This window comes from Kogia breviceps, chromosome 16 (assembly GCF_026419965.1).
Source record: "Kogia breviceps isolate mKogBre1 chromosome 16, mKogBre1 haplotype 1, whole genome shotgun sequence".
Taxonomy (NCBI): Eukaryota; Metazoa; Chordata; class Mammalia; order Artiodactyla; family Physeteridae; genus Kogia; species Kogia breviceps.
The window spans coordinates 14,914,454-14,935,444 of NC_081325.1; the positions used below are offsets into that span (position 1 = coordinate 14,914,454).

General features: G+C 42.7%; 1 protein-coding gene and 1 long non-coding RNA gene across 3 annotated transcripts in view; one reads left to right on the plus strand and one right to left on the minus strand.

The window, feature by feature from the left end:
• LOC136792821 (uncharacterized) overlaps nt 1-8,219 on the minus strand; it is a 142,858-nt gene extending 134,639 nt beyond the window's left edge. The window contains exon 1 of the long non-coding RNA XR_010837287.1: nt 7,726-8,219. This is a non-coding gene — a long non-coding RNA (uncharacterized lncRNA). The remainder of the gene's footprint in view (nt 1-7,725) is intronic.
• FREM2 (FRAS1 related extracellular matrix 2) overlaps nt 1-20,991 on the plus strand; it is a 210,410-nt gene that overhangs the window by 55,851 nt on the left and 133,568 nt on the right. Inside the window, exons 2-3 of one of the 2 annotated variants that reach the window (XM_067016848.1) lie at nt 8,586-13,898; nt 18,848-18,937. In XM_067016848.1, coding sequence (XP_066872949.1) covers nt 8,720-13,898; nt 18,848-18,937 — 5,269 coding nt within the window. In that variant the 5' untranslated portion in view covers nt 8,586-8,719. Of the gene's footprint in view, nt 1-8,427; nt 13,899-18,847; nt 18,938-20,991 lie in introns of those variants that run through there. The other variant, XM_059042124.2, reaches the window with a different exon arrangement.

Genomic DNA, 20,991 nt, shown 5'->3' on the forward strand with positions numbered 1-20,991 from the left:
TATATAAAAAGGCACCGTTTGCCAACCCTATTGTGTAATGCGACTCCTCAAGTGACTTCTCTGTTAATTTGCTAAATTTTAATTTATCTATTTTCTTTTAGACAGTTTTTCTTTGTAACTTTTTAAAAGTCCATAATATTACCATAAACATCTTTGTTTGTATAGAACTCATTTCAACCTTGGATTAGTTCCTAGGATAAATTCTTAAGATGGCAATAACTGTTTCAAAGGAATAAAAATATCATCTCCTCACTGGGGGCTAACTAATATACTAACAATAAACTAATGCCTTTCTGTAAAGTGTGGTAACCGTGTATACATTTTCTATAACTTAGCATTCCTATTTTTTCCTTTTCCTTTTTAATTTCTGTTGCTGTTGGGTTAGGGTTAGGGCTTTGTTTCTCTGAGAATTTAAGAGGTTAAAATGGAGCTAGGGAACCTTTCAGCTAATTTATTTCTGCTGTTTCAAATTATGTTTAGCTGGATAATGTAGCTTATTCTACTTTGAAATATCCTTGAACCACAAATAATGGAGGCACTGTGTTGGCAGACAAGATTGTCTGGAATAGAAGAACCCAGTCACCGGATCTATATTACCTGGGTTCAAAGCCCAGCTCAGCCACTTATCAGTCCTGCAATCCCAAGAAAGCTATTGTGCTTAGGTCTTGGTGCTACCTTTTAAAACAGACACTGATAAACAGAGCAAACAAAATGGCAAAGGGTCTGGAAAACGTGTCGCAAAAAAAACAGTTGAGCAAATCAGCAATATTTAGTCTGGAGAAAAGATAACATGATTGCTGACCTCAAATACCTGGAGAGCTGTCATGTGGAAGGAGTAGATAGAATCCATTTCATGCCAGAAAGGAGAATAAATGGAAATGACAAGGAGGCAGTGTTCAGCTTTATGGAAAGATGGACTTGCTAATAATTACAGCTTTTCAGTGATAAACCCAACTGCCACCTGGGGCAGCAAACTTTCTGTCATTGGAGGATTTGTAGCTGCAGCCACACGACCATCTATGCTAGATGGTGAAAGTTAAATGATGAAGTCTGGGCAGGAAGGATGGAGATGGGGAACGCAATTTGGGGGAACCTGGCAAAAGATAACAGGGCTGAGCCGTGAGGGAGCAAATTGGGAACACTGCTTGAGATGCTAGGAGGTCACTAGCAGAAGCAAGGCTGGCATCTTTCTAGGTCGGGGCTAGAAAATTGTGGGAAAATGGGGTCTAGAGATTGATTCATAAATAAAAAAGGAAAGAGAATATTTTTTGAAATATGTCAGTGACCTACCAATGAAATCATTCTCGAGGACTAAGTCATCTTAAAAAATAATTTCTGAAAATAAATCTGTAATTGCTTCTCTGTTATAACCTTATAATTCTGTTTTGAAGCTATCAAAATATATGTTTCTTTCCCCCTCTAGGAATGTGTGCACTATTCATTTCACGTTAAAGTTAGATTTTTTAAGTTTATTTAAATTTATCCCTTAGATTCCTCTGTCTCACAGAACTTAATTCGTGTGAGTAGATGGGAGAAAGCACTCTATTTCAAAGGGGCTTTTGTAAAACTTCACATGGTATATTTCTAGGACACAGTGAGTACTTCATTGGAGGCCTGCTAATAGGAGTCGAAAATAGAATCGCTGTAAGAAACCTACAGAAGTCATCCCATAAGATCTTGTTTTTAATTTAAATCCCAGTAAGAGAAGAGTTTTTCCCTTATTTGTTCTTTGTTTAGTTCTTCTGGGTTCAGCTGAGTGGTGGCCTCTTGTTTCAACTGTGCTTAAATTCCACTTCGTTCTGAGTTTTGTTTGAAAACTTACGGGTGGAAAATCCACAGCTATTCATGCCCTAGGATCATTGGCTATAAAAAAAGATCTTACATGACACAGCCAAATATTGGGGAAAACTGTTTTTAAGGGCATCAAGTCAATGCTTTTATGCTGAACCTCGGGCCACACTGAGTTCTTATTGCTGGCTCAGCTCAGGTCCCTGCAAATCACAGTGACCTGGCCTCTCCTCTCTTCTCCCTCCTCCATCAGTCACTTTTCTCAACAAGAAGGATTTTCACAACTGTGTGGATTGAGTACGTTTCCAAGTATGTAATCAAGTTATCCCCATTAGGAAAGCCCGTCAAAAGATAATGCTATCATGGACCACTTTCCCCTCTCTGCAGTGCTCGGTAAGCCTTTCACTGAATAAGAAAAACATACGCAGGTTTTGCCAAATGTGCTTAAAAATGTTCTTTTAATGGCATATTTCAGAACGTAAAAGAAAGAACAAACTAGCAGTAGTCAGATGACTTGAATTGTAATTCATGTAATTTATTTTTCATTTCATCAAATTTATTTAATTCTAATGTCATTAATTGCGTGAACTTGAAAAAAAACAACCCCACTGAACCCAGCTGTGTCTCAATTTTCTCAGATACAAAATGGTACTATTGATACTTAACCTGCTACAACGTGCAGTGGTTGTTTTGCTCCCTGCAATTGGAGCGCCTTTCTTCTAAGTGAGAAATTCCCACAGTGTGAATCTTAGCTGTAAGGAGAGCTACTCGACACCAGGAGGTCAAAAAGCGCAGACACACACTTTCCCCGTGCCCTTGGCAGCTAGAATGTGGGCCCAAGACTTAAGCTGGAAAAATCCATGCCTGCCTGGATGTTTGAATTTACAGTGACAGAGAGAGAGAGAGAATTCATTTGGTCCGTGGCTGCCGTGACATCTCGAGTCCAAGAGCGGCAGAGATGGAGGAGTGTCCTGCAGGGTCCACTGCCCAGCGGTGGCTGCAGTGCCGTCCCCACAAGACCTTGTCATGCAGGACTTTGCTTCTGGTTGCCTAGGCTTTTCAGTTCATGCCCACTTTTCTGAGCCTTCTGCTACTATGTTCCCAGAAATTATGAGAGCAATCCAAGATCTTTTTCATTTCTTTTTTGCTTAATTCTCTTTCGCTTGCTACTAAGAAAACTGAATAATATACCTGGCTACCTCCCAAAGCTGTTGTGAAATCCGGCTGAGTTGTTTCAAGTGGGATTGCTTGGAAAAGAACAGAACGTGATCTAATTTCATGTAATAGGTATTTATTAATGTCTTTATGAAGGTAAAAGATGAACAAGCACACATCAGGCTGTGTGCTCCAGATGCTTTCAAAATAGTGATGGCACAAGAACACGCTGAAAATACCACAACATACAGTAAAAGTGGTTTCAGGTGAGAAACACAAGCAAAGGCCTATGATGCAAGGGGAGGAGGACGGAGAAAGAGTCAAAGATGCGTAGCGGGTACTAAGTTGAGTAGATGAGCAAAGACTCCACGGGAGAGTGAATATTTGACATGAACCTTAAAGGTTGAATTGGAGCTTAAAAGAGGGTGCAGACACTGGCTTTGCAGTTGGAGCTCGGATTCTCTTTTCCCCTCCAGCTCGACACCCAGATCTCAAGCTCCTTGGTTCAGTCTCCGCACCTACGATAGGAGGAAGTTATGGTATTATAAATGGTCTATAAGGTTCTTGTAGTTCTTAAATTTCCGATAGACTCCCACGGGCAGAGAAGGAGAACATTTCAGGTAAGAAGAAGCATGGTGGGCTAAAAAGTGAAGGTTAAAAAGGCGAGATGAGCAAAGACCTAGAAGGAAGACAGAAAACTCAATCCCCCGACAACGTATAGTTTAGCATAAAATATAAAGATGAAGACAGTGTGTTTTACATGACAGGCAGTGGGGAGCCAGAAGAGATTTAAGCAAAATGCTACGATCAAAGGTGAACTTCTGTTTTTTTCCGGAGCGATGCATAGCATGGCAGATACAACAGTAAGGAGACGGGGATTTGAAGAAAGTTCAAAGAAAAATAATGTTGAACTGAACTAGGACGATGGCAGACAGGACTGGGAAGAGAGGACAGTTGTGAATGACACTGTGGAGATAGATTCTCTCCAACTTAATGATTCCTGAGAATGAGGGACGTCATGGTCAAGATAACTTGCAGGGCGAACGTCACCCGATAGAAGGTTTATAAATCTGCTTGGTAAGAAAGTTGAAATAGTAGATTCAGAAGATGCAAAAGATTCAGAAAGAGCGAGATGTGGGCATAGTTTGAGGGGGTACTGCCACTGAGGGAGACTGTTTTCTACAAAATGGGAAAAATTAAGCAAAATTTTAACCAAAGATGAAACAACTAGAAAGACTGGAAATCCAAGCAAGAGAGGAAAACTGATAGAACAATTAATAGATATAATTAGAATATATTATTTGTTATAATCACAATCAAGTGTTTCACTTTCACTAATAAGACGCTAAGAAATAAATTCAGAGAATGAGATAAGGAGAACCAAAGAGAAGCTAACTAAGAGTTTGCCATCTTTACTTCATAAAAATTTGGAATATACCTCTGTCTATCTATCTATACCTATATATTTTTAGTATAGAAAGGTATTTGAAAACAATGATCATTTTTCTCTATTTCAACTTTGCATATATGCATATACATAAATACATATACATTTTGTTATTTCATCTTTCCAATAGCCTCATGAGGAAAGTCAAGGCAGTATTTTCACCTTCCTTCTCTCCTCTCCAATCACATTTTTAGAAACAGAGACAGTGACTTGTCCACAGCTCCAAGCAAGTGGAAAAGGCAACTTCAAAGCAGGGTTTTCTGACTTCTAGTCCAGTGTTCTTTCTCTTTCCACATAGTAAACCCCCATCTGAACATAGCTTCGTCTGGAAAATCTGGGTATTTATGACACTATTTGTATCACCTTATGATAGATCCATCTTGAAAATTTACCTATCCTCATAATGAATTTTAATTTAGTTTTATATTGCCAGATTTTAATTTTGATTTTCTTGTTGATTAAAAAATATAGCTACTTAATGATGTTGTATGTAAACTGCCCATGTCAATGAATACTAACACTGTCATACAATCGAAAAAGGAACAATCAATTCATAGGCAAAGGGCACAAGCTATGAGTTCTAAGTTTTCTAACCTAGTAGTAGTGACTTATTTTTTATTAACAGAGTCAGTCTTTCTGGCAAGAATGAAAACTATTGCTTCTGAGCACAGAACATAAGGAAGGAAAATGGTGGGTCATCCATAAATTTGGTCTTATGGCACCAAATACCAAAACCCAAAGGGTTACCAAAGGAGAATTTGTCCACAGAGACTGAGTCCCTTGTTTTATAGTTGAGGAGACTGTGGCTGCAAAACAAAGGGAACTGCTGCAAGTCACACAGTGGGTGTCAGAGCCAAGGCTGGAACCCAGCTCTTGGTCAATCAGCACAGGGCTGTTTACCCCTTCAGCACTGCTCTGAAATCAGTTAAGTTTGGATTTATAGGACGCCATGGTTTTGAAGCTATCAAAGAATAAAATTCTATTGAGAACGATTACAGATTTTTGACATAAAGCTTCAATCACTCATCTGTAAGTATTTTTAAGGCGCCTATGAGGCAATCACTATTGTAGTCTTTTGAGCCAGTAGAGGAACATAACAGATGTGAAATAAACCCTGAGGTGACACTGTAACAATCAAAGTGTAACCAGGTGTATCTTTAGCTCCAGTGTTACTTTAGAGCATCAAACCCGCTGTCCAGTTTCTACATGAATATCTTGCCTGCATCTTAACTTCATTACATTACCTCTTTTATTTTAGGGCACAAATTCTCTGGTGCTTAACCTTAGGTCAGAACTCATTTGAGTTTTAGCGATCAATAAATTTAGCTTTAAGTTGATTTGAGGAGACATTCTGGTGTGTTTTTCATAGAGTAAACAAATTTAAGAATTTATTATAGAGGATATTTTCCCCAGAATATATACAGCAATTGTCTAAAAGCTTAAAAAGGTAAGAACTGAAGAATTAAGCTCAGATTTTAAAAAATTACACGTTTGTCAACGTATTTTATCTCTTGTAATATTGTGAATGTTGGCCATAAAATATCCTTGCTAATTTAAGTATAGAAATATTTTAACACTGAGCTATTTATCTTAATGTGAGATCATTACCACCAGTAATATTTGCTTTCAGATGAGAATTTAATATTTCACTATTATATCAACGGTCGTCAATGCAAAATATATTTAAGCAAATGACAGTATGTGTTACCTTCGATGTAATTTTTAAAACCCAAATAACTAAGACATTTACCAAAAAATAATAATAATTCCTAAGAATCATTCCATCACTTCAGTCAAGGCAGGCTAAATTAAAAAGTCAAAAAAGATTATAATTTACTGATTTCCTTAGGCTACTTGAAAATAAACGTGGACCTCTATTCTTCTTCCCAAGAAACAAAATATTGAACTCTGCCCTTCGGGCATACTGCCATACTTCAGATGCTGATCTTATCATTGCTTGCAAGTCAAACAGAGTTGGACTTTAAAAGGAAGAAAGGAAATGCCTGGAGCCACTGGGAAGCATCAGGGGTCAGGATGATGGTCTCTTTCTGGTCAGAGCATACCCAGAGTCACAATGACTGAATAAGGATGACTTGGCTTCCAGCTGACATTTTTCAATCAAGACACATAACCAGAATTTGAAATACAGTATATAAAGAACCATATTCTGAAACTGATGTCCTATTTCACTTGGCATCTTCCCATTTGTTTTATTTGTGAACGGGACATAATAGATGTTTTCCTTGTCACTACAATTTGAATTCCGTATGTGATAATAAATAAGCATACTAAATTAGAAAATAATAATGCCCAAAGCAGATTGGAAGTTGATGGAGAGTTGGTTGGGGATTTTCTCATACATTTAAAAGATTGGTCACATCCCTTCTGTGTTCCTGGATGTTCGTTTTGTACTAAATTGTGAAATGTATGTATCAATTGTAAGCGAGAGTTCAAAGTTCCGTAAAAGTACAATATACATAGAATAAGCTGAAATATATTCAATTAACTAAGTGTTACTTGTTTGGATAAGTGGCTCACTTCAGATTTGTCTCTCTCTCCCTGTCGACTCCCAGGGTCAGACACTGCCCAGCGGGCTTTCTGGAGCCGTCTCTGATTATCACTCAGCAATACTTATGCACAGAGGTGATGCTGTGGCCTTGAAAATAGCTCTCCATGCTTCAGGCAGGGATCAAAACCCTCAAATGGAGGAGCTCAGGGGAAAGACACAAAAGTTTTAAAGGGATAAGTGCTTCTCACTGCAATGTACCCGCATATGCATCTTATATCTTCAGTTTGGACTGAAATATAAAAGGGAATAACACTGTCTTACACTCCTTTTTTTCCCCCCCAAATCTAAAATACCTTTAAGCAGGAAAAGGGCAGGATGACCATTATTTCAATTTTATTTTCCAATTAATTATCTGATTTGTATTATTGGAGAGAAAAGAACATGACCCACAATAAAACATTTTGTTCAGGATAACCAAGACTGCTTAAGCTAAAACGGTAGAGTTTTCATTGTGAGGGTTTGGGGGTGGGGGGAAAGCAGTTAGAAAACCTTTCGGAAAGGGAATCTACACACTTCTGAAACCCGACAAACACAAGGGGGCAGGCAGAGCTCGAGTCTGACTTGGAAACCTGCTGACTGAGGGTAGCTAACCTGTTTTAGTTCGCCCTCCGGATATTTATCAATTCTCTCTGGCAGGCCAAGAAATGTGATTCTGACACGCGGGTCTAGTTAGTACTTGGTGTAATTACTGAGAAGAGAACAGGAACGTCTCTAATGACCACTACCTCAACAGCGGCGCCTTTGGAAGAGCCGGGGGGCTACATACCCTGGAACGTATCCTCTGCTGCGACTCTCTCGATCCCGCTCTGACGGCATTTCTCACACAATCCAAGTGCCCCTTTTTCCTTTTACTCTGAAATTTGGTTGCAAAGGAGGGGCTTGTTAAAATCTCACCAATCCGAGAACTGTAGTCGTTGTAATTTATGAGGAGACAGCGCGCGGTGGGGGCGAGGGGAGGCGCAAACTCCTCTAGACGGGCTTTTAATTCCAGCTTTCCTTCTTATGCGCAAAGGCCCCAGAGTTTCTCCCTAAACTGCTCTGGGTTTTGATTCACACTCAAGCCACGTTGCGTCTAACTTTCCTCTCGGGTTTGTTTAAAAGTTACAGTGAGAAATAAGCATTCCCTGCGCGGGATCCCATTGAATTGGGGGAATGGGAGCCAAAACGGGGGTATTAGCTGGATCGCAGGCAGCTGGAAAAGGGAATCGAGCTCCGCGGCGTGTTCCGGCTCCGGCGCCTCAGAGACGCAATCCTAGCAGTGCCGAGCGGAGCTATAGCGCCCCCACTTCCAGGACAACGCTTCGCGCGCTCTATCTCCTCCCCTCCTCGCGATTTCTCGGCCTCCGCCCCTAGGAGCTGATTGGCAGAAATCGCTACCCAACCCTCGTCTCCGGGCCTCCTCCCGGGACCGACGATTGGCCTCCAGGGAGGACTGGAGTAAGGGGGTGCGAGGGGAGGGATTTCCCTCAAAGCTCAGGGTCCCGGGACCTGGGAGGGAGGAGTGAAGCGACTCAGTTCTCCGCTCGACTGAGCCGCGAGCCGCGGAGCTGGACCGGCCGGGACGGTTTAGCCTCCCCGGCAGCTCCGGGGACCGTGCCGAGCCTCTTTCCCATCCTTCTGGTCCAGCCTCGGCTACAGCAGGAACCCCCGGGCACCGTGCAGAGTTCCTGGCACTTTCCCGAAGGCTCTCTCACCACCTGCCCCGGACTGGGACTGACTGCTCTCTCAGGGCGACCCGTCCGAGCCCCAACATCCGGACCATGCACGCCGCCCGGACCCCCGGGATCACCGCCCGCGCGCGCCACGCAGCTAACCCCACCGCCTCTCAGCCCTTGCCTCCGCCGCCGCCCCGGCTGGTGCTGCTGTTTTTGCTTCTCCTGTCACTGGTAAGCCGCGTCCGGGCACAGCCCCCTGACCCCGGCCGGGCGTTGCTGTCCCCGGATCTCGCGGGCGTTGCAGGGGTCCCCTCCGAAGAGGCCATAGTGCCGGCGAACCGTGGGCTCCGGGTGCCCTTCGGCCGTGAGGTCTGGCTGGATCCGTTGCAGGACCTGGTGCTGCAGGTGCAGCCGGGGGATCGCTGCGTAGTGACCGTGCTAGACAACGATGCGCTGGCCCAGCGGCCCGGCCGTCTGAGTCCCAAGCGCTTCCCGTGCGACTTCGGCGCTGGAGAAGTGCGCTACTCGCACCTGGGCGCGCGCAGCCCGTCGCGGGATCGGGTCCGGCTGCAGCTCCGCTACGACGCGCCGGGGGGGGCGGCAGTGCTACCCTTGGTGCTGGAGGTGGAGGTGGTCTTCACCCAACTGGAGGTTGTAACTCGGAACTTGCCCCTGGTCGTGGAGGAGCTGCTTGGCACCAGCAATGCCCTGGACGCGCGGACCTTGGAATTCGCCTACCAGCCCGAGGCTGAGGAGTGTCGCGTGGGCATCCTGTCCGGCTTCGGCGCGCTGCCTCGCTACGGGGAACTCCTTCACTACCCGCCAGTCCCGGGACGTGCCAGCGAGAAGGGCACCCAGGAGCCGCTCCTCATGGACTGCAAAGCTTTCCAGGAACTAGGCGTGCGCTACCGCCACACGGCCCCCAGTCGTTCTCCAAACAGGGACTGGGTGCCCATGGTGGTGGAGCTGCGCTCACGAGGGGCTCCTGTGGGCAGCCCTGCTTTGAAACGCGAGCACTTCCAGGTGTTGGTGAGAATCCGAGGAGGGGCTGAGAACACTGCACCCAAGCCCAGTTTTGTGGCCATGATGATGATGGAGGTGGACCAGTTTGTACTGACCGCCCTGACGCCAGACATGTTGGCAGCCGAGGATGCTGAGTCTACCCCCGACTTGTTGATCTTCAATCTCACCTCTCCTTTCCAGCCTGGCCAGGGCTACCTGGTGAGCACTGACGACCGCAGTCTGCCCCTCTCCTCCTTCACTCAGAGGGATTTGCACCTCCTGAAGATTGCCTATCAGCCCCCCTCTGAGGACGCCGACCGGGAGCGTGTCTTTGAACTGGAGCTGGAGGTAGTGGACCCAGAAGGAGCAGCTTCAGAGCCTTTTGCCTTCATGGTGGTGGTGAAGCCTATGAACACACTGGCTCCAGTGGTCACCCGGAACACTGGGCTCATTCTCTACGAGGGCCAGTCTCGGCCCCTCACCGGCCCTGCAGGCAGTGGACCGCAGAACCTGGTCATCAGTGATGAGGATGACCTGGAGGCAGTACAGCTGGAGGTGGTGGCTGGCCTCCGGCACGGTCACCTTGTCCTTCTGGGTGCCTCAAGTGGCAACTCTGCCCCTAAGACATTTACGGTCGCTGAGCTGGCAGCCGGCCAAGTGGTCTACCACCACGATGACAGAGATGGCTCCCTAAGTGACAACCTCGTGCTTCGAATGACGGATGGAGGACGCAGACACCAGGTGCAATTCCTGTTCCCTATCACCTTAGTGCCTGTGGATGACCAGCCACCAGTCCTCAATGCCAACACGGGGCTGACACTGGCAGAGGGTGAAACCGTGCCCATCCTGCCCCAGGCTCTAAGTGCAGCTGACATGGACTCAGATGACTCGCTGCTTCTTTTTGTGCTAGAGTCGCCCTCCTCAACCACAGGGCACCTGCTTCTCCGTCAAACCCATCCTCCCCAGGAGGAGGAGATGCTGATCAGGGGCCCTTGGAGAAAACAGGGAGCATTCTATGAGAAAACGGTGACAGAGTGGCGGCAGCGAGACATAACGGAGGGGAGGCTTTTCTACAGGCACTCGGGGCCTCACAGTCCTGGGCCAGTAATGGACCAGCTCGCGTTTCGAGTCCAGGATAACCATGACCCCCCTAACAGGTCTGGGCTACAGAGGTTTGTGATACGCATCCATCCCGTGGATCGCCTCCCTCCAGAGCTGGGCAGCGGCTGTCCCCTCCGGATGGTGGTACAGGAATCCCAGCTCACGCCGCTGAGGAAGAAGTGGCTGCACTACACCGACCTGGACACAGACGACCGAGAACTACGCTACACGGTGACACAGCCCCCAATGGACACAGATAAAAACCACTCACCAGCCCCCCTGGGCACCTTGGTGCTGACTGACAACCCTTCAGTAGTGGTGGCCCATTTTACACAAGCCCAGGTCAACCACCATAAAATTGCTTACAGACCTCCAGCTCAAGAACTGGGAGTGGCTGCCCGTGTGGCCCAGTTCCAGTTCCAGGTGGAGGACCAAGCTGGGAATGTGGCTCCAGGCACTTTCACCCTTTACTTGCAGCCGGTGGACAACCAGCCACCTGAAATCCTCAACACTGGCTTCACTATTCAGGAAAAGGGCCACCACATCCTGAGTGAGACTGAGTTGAGTGTGAGTGATATAGACACTGATGCAGCCCACATCACTTTCACTCTCACACAGGCACCCAAACATGGCCACATGAGGATGTCTGGACAGATACTGAGTGTGGATGGGGTTTTCCACTTAGAGGACATAAAACAGGGTCGGATTTCCTATGCCCATAATGGGGATGAATCTCTGACTGATAGTTGCTCCTTGGAGGTCAGCGACAGACACCACGTGGTGCCCATCACTCTCAGAGTGAATGTCCGGCCGGTGGATGATGAGGTGCCCATGCTGAGCCTGCCTGCAGGCACTCTGGGCTCCTATCTGGACGTTTTAGAAAATGGGGCTACTGAAATCACTGCCAGTGTTATCAAGGGGACCGATGAGGACACTGATGATTTGATGTTGACTTTCCTCTTGGAAGATCCACCTTTATGTGGAGAAATCCTGGTCAGTGGAGTTCCAGCAGAGCAGTTTACCCAAAGGGACATCCTGGAGGGCTCAGTCGTTTACGCCCACACTAGCGGGGAGATAGGTCTATTGCCCAAGGAGGACTCTTTCAACCTGAGTCTGTCAGATATGTCGCAAGAATGGAGAATAGGTGGTAATACTATCCAAGGAGTGACCGTGTGGGTGACCATCCTCCCTGTTGACAGCCAGGCCCCAGAAATTTCTGTAGGCGAACGGTTTATAGTGATGGAAGGTGATAAAAGTGTTATAACCTCGATGCACATAAGTGCTGAGGATACTGATTCCCTCACTGATGACATCTTGTGCACCATAGTTATTCAGCCTACCTCAGGTTACGTGGAGAACATCTCTCCAGCCCCGGGCTCTGAAAAATCGAGAGCAGGAATTGCCATAAGTGCTTTCACTCTGAAAGATCTCAGGCAGGGTCATATAAACTACGTCCAGAGTGTCCATAAAGGAGTAGAACCGGTGGAGGACAGATTTATATTTCGATGTTCTGATGGCATTAACTTTTCAGAGAGACATTTTTTCCCCATCATAATCATTCCCACCAATGACGAGCAGCCAGAAATATTTATGAGAGAATTTATGGTGATGGAAGGCATGAGTCTGGTGGTCGATACGCCCATCCTCAATGCTGCTGATGCTGATGTTCCCCCAGATGATTTAACTTTCACTATTACCAAGTTTCCTACCCACGGTCACATCATGAACCAGCTGATAAATGGCACGGTTTTGGTTGAAAGCTTCACCTTGGACCAGATCATAGACAGCTCCAGCATTATTTATGAGCACGATGACTCTGAGACTCTGGAAGACAGCTTCATGATTAAACTAACAGATGGTAAGCACTCTGTGGAAAAGACGGTCATCGTTATGATTATCCCTGTTGACGATGAGACCCCCAGAATGGCCATCAATAATGGACTGGACATAGAAATTGGGGAAACCAAAATTATCAACAACAAAATATTAATGGCAACTGATTTAGATTCTGAAGACGAATCCTTGGTTTATATTATTCGTTATGGGCCAGGACATGGCTTATTACAGAGACAGAAACCTACAGGTGTCTTTGAAAATATCACACTGGGCATGAATTTTACCCAGGAGGAAGTGGACAGGAACTTGATCCAGTACGTCCACTTTGGGCAAGAGGGCATTCGGGATCTAATTAAATTTGATGTGACTGATGGAATAAATGCCCTTATAGATCGCTACTTTTATGTGTCTATTGGGAGCCTTGACATTGTCTTCCCTGATGTGATAAGTAAGGGAGTGTCTTTGAAAGAAGGTGGTAAGGTCACCCTCACAACAGACCTACTAAGCACTAGTGACTTGAACAGTCCTGATGAAAACTTAGTTTTTACCATCACCAGGGCTCCCATGAGAGGTCACTTAGAATGCACAGACCAACCTGGAGTATCCATCACATCTTTCACTCAGCTCCAACTGGCTGGCAACAAAATCTACTACATCCACACAGCTGATGATGAGGTGAAGATGGACAGCTTTGAGTTCCAAGTCACTGACGGACGTAACCCCGTCTTCCGGACATTCCGTATCTCCATCAGTGATGTGGACAACAAAAAGCCAGTGGTCACCATCCATAACCTGGTTGTCAGCGAAGGAGAAAACAAGCTGATTACTCCCTTTGAACTCACTGTGGAAGATAGAGATACTCCAGACAAACTCTTGAAATTCACTGTCACCCAGGTGCCTGTTCATGGTCAACTCCTATTCAACAATACCAGACCCGCCATGATTTTTACCAAGCAAGACTTGAATGAAAACTTAATCAGCTACAGACATGATGGCACCGAGTCAAGTGAGGACAGCTTCTCCTTCACGGTGACTGATGGTTCCCATACAGAGTTCTATGTTTTCCCTGATACAGTATTTGAAACAAGAAGACCCCAGGTGATGAAGATCCAGGTCTTAGCTGTTGACAATAGTGTCCCCCAAATTGCCGTGAACAAAGGGGCTTCTACACTTCGCCCTCTGGCCACAGGCCACTTGGGGTTCATGATCACAAGCAAAGTATTGAAAGTGGAGGACAGAGACAGCTTACGTTTTTCTCTTAGGTTTATTGTGACGGAGGCCCCTCGACATGGATATCTCCTCAACCTGGGCCAAGGCAACCACAGTGTGACTCAGTTTACACAAGGTATGGTTCACTTTTCTTTCTTTAGAATCAAAGGGCACTCCAAGTCTTATTTCTTGGGATATGGCTGTCACTGAGAACTTCGTAAATAGAGCATCAAATTAGAGTCCAAGGGAAGGGAAGGGAAGAGAAGGGAAATGAAGGGGAGGTGAAATTACAGGGACTCTCTTTCCTGGGAGAACAGCTCGCTTCTTGCCATCCGTCCTACTGCAGTGACCTTTATTAGAAGGAATATCAGGGCTTCCCTGGTGGCGCAGTGGTTGAGAATCTGCCTGCCAATGCAGGAGACACGGGTTCGTGCCCTGGTCCGGGAAGATCCCACATGCCGCGGAGCAACTGAGCCCGTGAGCCATGGCCACTGAGCCTGTGCGTCCGGAGCCTGTGCTCCGCAACGGGAGAGGCCACAACAGTGAGAGGCCCGCATACCGCAAAAAAAAAAAAAAAAAAAAAAGAAGGAATATCATATTTTGAAAATACAAGCTAAATTGTCAAAGGAGGATCTCGACTTTGGTGAATTAAATTTAAAGCAGGCTTTCCAGTTCTGCTCTGTTAGCCACACACCTCCTCTGAGCAGCCTGTTTTAGATGCTGCAGACAGTTCATGAAGCATGTTGGCATCTTAGAGATATATAGCATCTATATATCCACATTATTATTATTATTATCATCACCCACCATTCAAAAAGAACCTTCAAATTTATATTATTTTGATTGCTTTTTTAGAGGATTTGTTCTAAGTCTGGTATAGTTGTTAGAAACTTTGTAACGAAAATAAGAAGATGTATTTACATTTACTTTGTAGATTTTATAATTTTTATAAGAACTATGACTTAGGCTAACACCAGTCCAAAGATGTAAGAGGTAAACACGATCTAGATTTAGAATGATTATATGTACAAGGCATGCTACAACAATCCACACAAGAAAAGAAAGTATACTTAATGATGTATAAGAAGGCAGTAAGTCCACCACCAAAATATACATCGACTTCATTGTTAAGAACCTGAAGATAGTTAACAAGATTAGTAGTAGGAGGAAGAAATTATTTTCTCATTTCAAACCTCCTCTCTGCCCTGTTTCAGACACAATAACCAACACCGTTGCCTGAAGCATCTGCATCCTTGAGACTAAAGCATTTCTGTAACCTCAGTTTTCTTTGTGTGTGGACAGAATCTGAGACAGGAAGGGCAGGTGACCTGCACAGAGTTACTCAGTGACTAAAGGGAGAAGCCCATTCAATCTGCTGGCTTGGGAGTTAGAGCTCTGTTTTCTAGAATGTGCGACTTTCATTACAAAGAGCTTTGGGTTGCTTTCATGAAAATCTCACCCTTGTCAGAATGGAAACCAGATGGAGTTAAACCCCAGGGCTTCCCAGGGGGAGTGTTCTTTTCCTGCAGCAGCTTGTGCTCTTAGATAACAAATGCTTTAATAAACATGGAAGTTGCAAAGTATAGTGTTAAAGTAAACTGCTTCTCTGTTTTAGATGCTGGCAAATAGCCCTACACTCCAACCTCCTGATTCTTGGCTGAAAGCCTGACTATATCCTAGGGCCTGCAGGGACGGGAAAACTTCAGTGCCAAGTGTCACGCCAGACCAGCAGGAAACTTGTGTGTGAAGGCTTTCTGAGGGTAGAGATGCATGCAATCTTAGACTGGTTTATTTTCATGGAAAGTAGAGAGGATGAAAGGAATATGGAAAGGATATTCTTTACAGGATTGAAAATGTTACTTCAAATGACTCCTCTGATGAGAAAATATAACCTGATTTTAGGGATTTTTTTTTTTTAAAAAAAAAAGAAGGAAAATAAGCAAATGATTTAATTTAAATTCTATGGACCAAGTCCAACAGCTCAAAATATTAGAATATTATTTCCTAAATATTGAGCCATAAAATTCTGCTATTTCATTACAGGCTGTTGCTCTGTCACTGACTTGACGTCACCGTGATTACTTTTTATAGTCATTTGTAAATATAGAGTAGTTATGAGTTTATTATAAAAAGTGAAGATAAATTTTTAAGATTACATTTTAAAAGAAATCATCACGTTCCAATAAGAACCCGTATGTTGACTAGGAAAATTGTTGGTATTTAATCACACAGGACTCATTACAACAAGTTGAGGCTGGAGTTTGGTTCATAGGAGTTATTTATGGAGATTAGATAAGTGAGTAAAAATGGAGAAAGCTCCGTTATAGAGCTACCATGGCTGCTCTTGCAGTAGAGAAAGTAAAAGCAGTAACTAAAGGGAGCACTGTACTGTCTTTTTCTTTGTTTTTGTTTTATCATGAAGAGATGAGATGAACTATATTTTGATGGATTTTCAATGCACTGAACTAAGTCCACTTAGCACATATGGCTTGGGAAGGCTATTGCCAAATAAATTGACTAAATGGTCCCTAGGAGAAAAAAAAAACATTTCTAAAACTTATTAAACTTCACTATTAGGAAAAGTAAACAAGGTAGAATCAGACAAATTAAGGAAATTATTTAGTTATTTCAAACTTTGCTCTCTCTTGAGGTGCCCTTCCCTGCTCTCTCCACCCCACATCTAAATCACTTGTCTCAAGTACCTGGATTTTTTTCTCTACAATAAATACATAATAATATCTTGTGGGAGATAATTTAGAAATCAATTTCAGAAATATCCTAAAGGTAGCCAAGGTGTGACTACCAGGAATGTTAATGAATTTAGAATTAAAAAAAAAAAAAAACATGGAATGATTATGTAGATAAACTGAAATAAATTTGATGCATGTTTAACAAAAGAAAATCTAGTTAACTGTTAGATGTTTACTGAAAGAAAATAACATTTTGGCTCAGGTTTTTATCTTCCTAATACTTCTGTGCCTTAAGAAGCAAGTGTTTATATGTATATTTATAGTGTGTTTTGTTATTTTAGAGGTAGCTGTAGAATAACAGTGTTATGATCAAAGTCTTTACTCACTTGAGATTTTTTAAAAGCCCCCCTTTTGAACAATGCATTATTAACAGAATTATGAAAAGGGTTGTAGTTTGTTTCATCTAATCAATAGCCTAGGCCTAACTTGGAGAGAAAATTTGACACCTGAATGTCTTATAACTGAATTCATGTTCTCATTACTTTAAAAATGAAAAGTTCTTGAAAATCAGTCTTGAAGAGGTATTTTATTTCAGTGAAACCATCTCCCAAGTACTATAGTTTCTGCTTAGAAAACATTGATACAGGGATTGGGTATTGTTCTTGTTGTTTTTCCTATAGTGGAGCCTTTAGATTTTCTTATAGAATTAAAGAAGAAATGGGAACTTTGGACCAAGGTCTTGCCCACATGACCGGAGGATGTTGTCTTTATGCTAAGGACCTATAGTCAGAGCAGAGTTCACTTCACTCCTTAACCGATAATTAAAGATTGTAAAAGTTAAGAGTTGTAAGAGAAAACAGGTAAATAGCAGTGCAGGGGGCTTCACTCCTTACCCCTGCAGAGACATCATCCATTCGAAGGGAGAGATGCAGGTGTGGACCACCAGACCTCCAGGCTCTTTCATTTTAGATTAACAAACATTTGAGCCTTTACTGAATGTAAGATCCTGAGCAAAGGACTGTGGAAACAAAAAACAGATTGATAAAAGAAATTTTCAATCTTCTACAAAAGGCAGCCATGCAGAAAGAGGCAGAATTTGGGGAGATTACAATAGAGTTAGAAAAGAAATGCTAAGGGAGAACAACACATCTTGAACGTGCTTCACCTTTAGGTATCTCTATTAACAAGAAGGTACTATTAACTATTAAATCAGATTTTCCCCTCCTCAAATGTTTGATTGTAAGCAAGTCACCTTCCAAAACTGTGTGAGCCAAGGTAGATCATATGTTTCACCATCTGTAAAGTGGAGCTATAGAAATTCATGGAGTAATCTGTTGATTCTAATACTTTGCATCACTTGATACTATTATTTCATAAAATCATTTCTTATATGTAATGCCTTTAAACTCCATAGCATGAAGTTATGAGAGATCTTAGGAGATGAATAAACCATAGAGCACACACGAGACAAATAAATATCACATACTATTGTTGAAGCAATTTTTAGCTATGATCTTGGTTTTATGTAACCTTGGAAATAACTACTTGCTGATTGGCCCAGATCCAATAGAGATCTACTGTGAGTATCACAGAAAAAAAAAAAATGATGTTTATTTTATTATGTTGTCTGTGTGGCATCGTTAAGGAGAAAAACTGATAAAATGGATGAATAAATTTTCAAATTGTATTTTAGTCAACACTGAAAACAAACTACGCCGGTGAATTTGATAGCTAGAACAGAAAGCATTAGAAAAAGCGATTCCGAGACAGAATAACTCTTCACTCTGAATAAAGGTTTCAGCTTTTACTCGATGTTTTCTAAGTTCTCTTTGGCATTGGGTCATGATAGTAATTTCAATCCGTTGGATTTGTTTTAAAAAGATTTTCTTCATTTTTCCTTTCAAAAATTTGGAGAGCTTAAAAACAGTCTGCTGTAGCACAAGAGGTAAGAAAAGTTAGCCTGAGGTAGAGCTGAGGAACCTCTTTCCTCTTAGGGCCAGTCCTACAGGGAGGCAAAGGGTGTGATTTCAGTAGTGCCAGGAAATCTGCCATGCCTCAAAATATCTCCCTTTCCACCTGTCATGGAGTCTGACATTCCGTATTTAGATAGTCACTCCTTTGGTGCATGAACATGCGAATACCATTGGGAAGGGCAACACCTTGCTATTATTATAACCTAGCTCTTGCATTCTATCTGTGTAAGGGTTCAGATTTCCAAGGGACAGCTGAAATCAAGGGGCTTAGATATATGAGAAATAGGAGAGCACTCTTTCCCTTAGGAGAAGAAGGAGATCTAAACATGGCTCAGAAAAGTAATAGCCAATAGGATTTACCATAAATGATGAGTCACCAGTTTTGCCCTAGTAATTAATCATCTTATTTGGTTATTTTCTAGCTGACATTGATGATATGAAGATATGCTACATCTTGAGAGAAGGGGCTAATGCCACAAGTGACATATTCCATTTTACAGTTGAAGATGGTGGTAAGTATTCACTCTCCTGTTAGTATAAACAAGGAGAGTGACTTTTATTCGTTACTCTTTGACAACTTTATTACAGGGAATCGGTATCAAGTATCAGTTTATGCTCACCTGAATTTGCACTGAGTGAAGTTGGTATTTGCTCATGAAAATCTTACGTTTTCTGTCTGACACAATACTACTCTGCAATGATTGTAAATACGTGTTCTAGTTATATTATTCTTGTGTTATGATTTGTAACGCACTAAAGAGAAAGATCTATGTAAATAGGATCCCCATGTCTAGTTCAGATTATACTCTGCATAAAGCTGCCTGCTTGAGGCCACCAGAGGGTGTTGGGACCCGCCCAGCCCCACTTGCAAACCATGTGTTCTACCTATAGGTGTGTCTGCCCAAAGGGGGTGCCTTTTTCGAATTTTCTTGGGTGCTGTGTGGACTAATGCTGATGGATAATATGTCGCCTTCACCAAGAAAACAGTGCTAAATAAATGTGTATCAAGCTCAGTATGTCTAATGATTTTTCTTAGTTTGGGGCATTTTGTGACTTGATCTAGCTCAGCTTTTCTTTGGTGAAGTCTGAATACTGCAGAGAATAGACTATGACCTGGGATCTAAGTCACCTCAGTAATTTATTGCCATCGCTCCCCCAGAGCCCTGGCTGCCTCTCACACTTCAGCTCCCTTCCTCACCCTGCAGCCTAGGAGGAAAGCTGGCCACTTCTAGATTGATCATAAGGATGTTTGTGTTCTCACTTGCTCTCAGGAGAAGGAAAAGAACCTCAGGAAGAATGTGTGAACAGGACACAGGAAATGAGGGGACCTGTGTGCGAGAGAAGAGGGAGGGAGAAATGATTCAGTCACCTGTTTCCTTATGATGCTTTATAAAAACGCACACTATTCTGTCATCTGTCTCAAAAAGATTCCATGCTTACCCTTCCTGGTTTTTTAAAGCATTAAATAGCACTTGTTGAAAATGTCGTTGGACGTAACAGGATCACAGCTCTGAAAAATGACATCTGCTGGGTGTGTGCCAGAGAGGAAAAAAAAAAAAAAAGTGTGTTAACTTGGGTTCAACTAAATTTAATAAGTTTAATGCCTTTATTTTTTTAGCAACCAAATCATACTTTAGTATTCTACATATTGATAGATGAATCTTAGTATGAAACCAAGTTCTGAGAAGGAAATCAACTTATCAGAAAATAATCTGCTTGTTGAATCTTGCTGCCCAAATGGGAAATACTACTGCAAGTAAACTTTAGAGTGGGACTGTGAAATAATTCAAATTTGTCTTATATATATATATATATAAATGTAAGGACTAAATCGTTGGTGCCAAACACCATGTATATCTTTCCAAATGACTGAATAAGCCTCAATATCAAAAGTATGATTTTCTTTAAAATTCCCCCAAAATGTTTGAAATCCAATGACTACAATTCCAAGACATTATAGCCTATACTTTTTTATACATTTTGCTTTTTCTTTCTTTTTATACATATATATGCTCTATTATTATGCACTTTTCTTTCCTTAGCTGAATGGAATGGTAGCATTTACTTTAAAATTTTGGTCTGTATTCAAACTTTGGAAAACATTATACTGTATGATATTTCAAAATATTAAGTGAGGAGTGACTAGCTGAAGAGACTGGGTTTATTTTGGGATTTGCTGAAAAAGTGGCTGAGCCTCTAAAGATTGTGTTTTTGGAAATAGGAACTAAATCATTTGGGGAGCTTTTTCAGAGCTAGAGTTTCATGTGAGAGAGAAAAATTCCAGAGATATTGTCCTTTACTCTTCTCCTACCACTGACTTAGCATTACTTACGGGGCTCAGGCAGATTCTGGCAACTATCTGTGGAACAGAATTTATCTTAATTTCCCTGATGCAAGAAAACTTCCCTTTGACAGAATAAATACAGAGACCTGCAAGATTAAAAAATAAAAAATCATATATGTATTTCAAAATAGTTTCAATCTGATACTTATTTTTTTAGGATTTTTGCACTGTCTCTTGTAACATATTCTAATATATCAATGAGAAGTGCAATACTATTTAAAC